This window comes from Acyrthosiphon pisum, unplaced genomic scaffold (assembly GCF_005508785.2).
Source record: "Acyrthosiphon pisum isolate AL4f unplaced genomic scaffold, pea_aphid_22Mar2018_4r6ur Scaffold_21047;HRSCAF=22883, whole genome shotgun sequence".
NCBI lineage: Eukaryota > Metazoa > Arthropoda > Insecta > Hemiptera > Aphididae > Acyrthosiphon > Acyrthosiphon pisum.
In genome coordinates, this window is record NW_021770471.1 from 2,594 (window position 1) to 7,200 (window position 4,607).

General features: G+C 43.1%; 1 protein-coding gene across 1 annotated transcript; it reads right to left on the reverse strand.

Annotated features, from left to right (window-relative positions):
- Positions 1-2: 2 nt before the first annotated feature.
- Positions 3-1,971, reverse strand: LOC100574374 (the record flags this gene model as incomplete). Its single annotated transcript, XM_029492221.1, has 2 exons — positions 981-1,971; positions 3-899 (listed from the first exon to the last, which is right to left on the reverse strand). Coding segments are annotated over exons 1-2 (1,491 nt in total), but the record flags the coding sequence as incomplete, so codon positions are not given.
- Between the last annotated feature and the right edge of the window lie 2,636 nt (positions 1,972-4,607).

A 4,607-nucleotide genomic window follows, 5' to 3' on the forward strand; every position in this document is an offset into this window, starting at 1 on the left:
CAGTCAATGTGACCGGAATGTGCGGCAAAGCTGCACGTATTCTCGTTCCACGGGCACCCTTTTTCCCGTGCAAATATCAGGCAGTCCATGTGACCGTTCAATGCGGCATAGCTGCAAGTTTTCTCATTCCAAGGGCACCCGTTTTCCCGTGCGTAAACTAGGCAGTCCTTGTGGCCGTTCTTCGCGGAAAAGTTGCACGTATCCGCGTCCCACGGACACCCGTTTTCCCGTGCGTATATCAGGCAGTCAATGTGACCGGAAAATGCGGCAAAGCTGCACGTTTTCTCGTCCCACGGGCACCCGTTTAACCGTGCGTATATCAGGCAGTCTATGTCACCGTTCAATGCGGCATTCCTGCAAGTTTTCTCATTCCAAGGGCACCCGTTTTCCCGTGCGTAAACTAGGCAGTCCTTGTGGCCGTTCTTCGCGGCAAAGTTGCACGTATCCGCGTCCCACGGGCACCCGTTTTCCCGTGAGTACATCAGGCAGTCCATGTGACCATTCAAAGCGGCATAGCTGCAAGTTTTCTCATTCCACGGGCACCCGTTTTCCCGGGCGTATACCAGGCAGTCCATGTGACCGTTTGTTGCGGCACTTAAGCATGTCCAGTCGTTCCAAGGGCACCCGTATTCCCGTGCGTAAACTAGGCAGTCCTTGTGTCCGTTCTTTGCTGCAAAGGTGCACGTATTCGCGTCCCACGGGCACCCGTTTTCCCGTGCGTATATCAAGCAGTCCATGTGACCGTTCAATGCGGCATAGCTGCAAGTTTTCTCATTCCAAGGGCAACCGTTTTCCCGTGCGTAAACTAGGCAGTCCTTGTGTCCGTATTTCGCTGCAAAGTTGCACGTATCTGCGTCCCACGGGCACCCGTTTTCCCGTGCGTATATCAGGCAGTCAATGTGACCCTTTGATGCGGCTTCGCTGCACGTATACTTGCCCCACGGGCACCCGTTTTCCCGTGCGTATATCAGGCAGTCAATGTGACCGGAAAATGCGGCAAAGGTGCACGTATACTCATTCCACGGGCACCCGTTTTCCCGTGCATAAACCAGGCAGTCCTTGTGACCCTCCATTGCGGCATTGGCGCATGTATCAAAGTTCCAAGGGCACCCGTTTTCCCGTGCGTATATCAGGCAGTCCATGTGACCGTTCAATGCGGCATGGCCGCAAGTTTTCTCATTCCACGGGCACCCGTTTTCCCGTGCGTATCGTAGACACTCCAGATGCCCCGAACTCGCAGCCCGTTTGCACGCCTTATCGTTCCAAGGGACGCCAATCTCGTGAGCGAGTTTCAGGCAATTTATGTGCCCGTGCGACGCTGCCTCCTCGCATATGTTTAGAAACCTCTTGTCCTTGCTGGTCAACTGCAACCTGATGAACATGGTCTGTCCTTCGTTGCCCTCGTTTCGGTTTTTCTCGATTTTTAATATTTCTAACAGCGACTCGCAACAATGTCGCATATCGACGTCCGGTACCTCCAGAAAGTCGAACCTGCCACGCTCGATCTCGGTGCAAGCGTTCGGTGCTGCCGTTTGCAACAAGCTAGGTACTACGTACGTTCTCTCGTTTGCCATCGTGGTCTGCTGTCCGCCACAAAACGTATAGTTGAGTGCTTACACGCGTACAGTAAACGAAAATCGAAATAGTCACTCAAAACAGTTATTGATAATTAACGATGAAACGTCCGTGTTGACTTTAACAATAAATTAATAACTCAAGAGAAATAATAATGTTCAATGATAAAAATGTTATGTGTGATTGTCAACACGATTTACGCTAAGACAGTAGGTGTATAGCCAGTACCTAAGGCGTTTTTAAGAACATAAGATCAAGATGGCGCACGAATAACAGTTGAAGAATAACCTAAGCTAACCGTGCAAGATCTGACCATCATGGCATAATTAATATTTCGTCATGAGTCATGACGACGACTTATACAACAAACCCTACAACAGTTGGAGTAACTAGTAACAGTAGTACCTATATATTTTCTATGGTACAGTTCAGACTGTACAGACCAGGGGTATCCAACCTACGGCCCGCCAAAGTTTTTTCACTGGCACTCATGATTAAAGATAATCTTTAATCATGCTGGCACTCCAGCGAAATTTTAAATCATGTCACAGCCATAGATAATATAAGAATGGATAGGACCACGATTAAAGATAGTCTATCTATAGCCGTGGGTAGGACATAAGAACTTATCACATGAAAATTTAGTGATACTATTTTAAGGTTATATGGGGCGAATATTGATGTGATAATTGATAAATAATAATGAATATTAAATAACATAATTTTATTTTGTTAAAATATTATTTTCCAATTTCCATTTTCCAGGTACAGGTGGCAAAACAATCAAAATACAAACTGACAAATATCTAAATATAACTGACTATCATATTTATTCATTATTATTTAATAAAACAGTTTTGCACATAACATCAAAAAGCCTCATATTGTCTTTCTCTCTTTACTTTCTCTCTTCCCCAAAAAAGCACACGGCCTCATATGGAACTGGTATAGGCATGTCCTATCCATTCTTATATTATCTATGGTCACAGCGCATTTAACTATCAGATATCAGATATAATATGATAACAACTTAGAATTTTTTTTTCATTTGAATTCTGTTTTTGATGTTTATTAATTATTTTATTGAGTGCTAAAATACTAAAGAACGGTGGAAGGTTTGTAAAATAAACTATTTGTAACTAGTTAGGCACTTAATCAATTTAAAACACTTTTTCTTATGATCATAATAATTTGTAATAACATAATGTAATTTTAATACAGAAACATTTAATACTTGAATGAATTATATAATGAATAATGAAATAAAATATTAATCAAAGTGTTATATACCTATTATATGCAATCTGATCGTGAAATGCGCCGGTGACATGTTTTAAAATTTCGAGGCCCGCCAAGATAATTGGAAATAATTTTGAATATAATATATTTATCATACAATTTTCAATTAGTTTTCATTGTTTTTAATTTATTGAATTAATTAATTAATAAACTTATAAACCTAAACATCATTATCACACTAGATTAAAGCATGGAGTAGGTAAACCTTAATACACCGGTTAGTAAGAAATTGTCTGACGAAAAAATATTTTATTTACATAATACATAATAATATGTTAGTCTCTTAAGACGATTAAATATTGATGTATCGAATTTTTATAATAAAAAAAAACATTTTTAAACTGTAAATAATTTGGATTTAAATATTTTATGAATTAATTATTATTTTATATGAAACTGAACTTGGCATTTAGTAATTATTTAATGTTTAATTAAATATTAAAAAATTAATAGTTAACTTAAATAACTAAAAGTTAACATTGGATTTTGCATGTATGGTTAGTACATTAGTATATTAAAATAATAGTTTACAATTTGAGGATTCGCCTAGAGTACAATATAAAAAAATAACGTGGTTTCGAAAAAACGAGCGCGATGCGAGCTTGACGACATACGTCCGAAAACAGAACGGGTCAATCGGTTGGTAGTCGCGTCATGGAGGTATTATGCGCAGTATACAATAAGTAACGAGAGAGGGGCGCGCAGCTGACGACGGCTGACGCGCTTATACCGCGGTTACAATGGTCATTGTTGTGGGTCACCACATTACTCCCCCTGAGGTCGAAAAGAAAAACGTACTCGTTTTTTGGGCTGCTTGGTGAATTCTGCGTGTGTTGCGTAAGTGTGATCTGCAGCAGCTGGATCCTTTCTGAGCATGAACGCGGGTTTGAGACGGTCGATAGACACCAAAACTGTTCCATTGTCGCGTTGGATTTTGATGTTCTTTTCGTTCTAGTACGGGGCCTTCGTATCGCGGTTGTAAGGGCGGATGCACTGCGTCGACTCGGAGAAAAACGTGTGTGACTTTGTTCAAGTCTGGCGGTACAAAAATGTATCTCTTTGTAGCGTTGTTCGATCCGGGTGTCGGCTGCAGTTGCGTCATCGAATCGCGTAGGTTTCTGGCGAGTTCTGGCGCAGTCTTCGCTTCAGGAGGGACGGGGTGGAACATATCACCGGGTAGTCGCAGTGACTTACCGTATACCATCTCGGCGGGTGCGTGACCAATGTCCGGTTTGACGGTATTCCTGAATCCTGAGTACCAGCAGGTCGATGGGAAGTCGTAGACTCCAACTCACGGTGTCATGTGCCGTGAGGGCGGTTTTGAGGGTCCTGTGTAGTCTCTCCACCATACCGTTGGCCTGTGGGTGGTACGGGGATGACCTGAGGTGTTGGATGCCGAGGTTTTTAGTGAGTGCAGTGAACAGCTCGGATTCGAATTGAAGGCCTTGGTCGGTAGTGACCACGTCGGGAACGCCAAAACGGGAAATCCATTGCGTCGTTAGTGTTGTCGCGACGGCGTGTGCTGACATATTGTCCATAGGCCATGCCTCTGGCCAACGGGTGAAACGATCTACGCACGTGAGTAAATACTTGCAGCCGTTAGAAGGGGGCAGCGGGCCAACTAAATCGACGTGTATATGACCAAAACGGCGGTCTGGCGGTGCGAAAGGCGTTAAGGGCGAAACAGTGTGTTTAAATACCGGTGGCGTTGCGTTGGCATTGTATGCAGCATT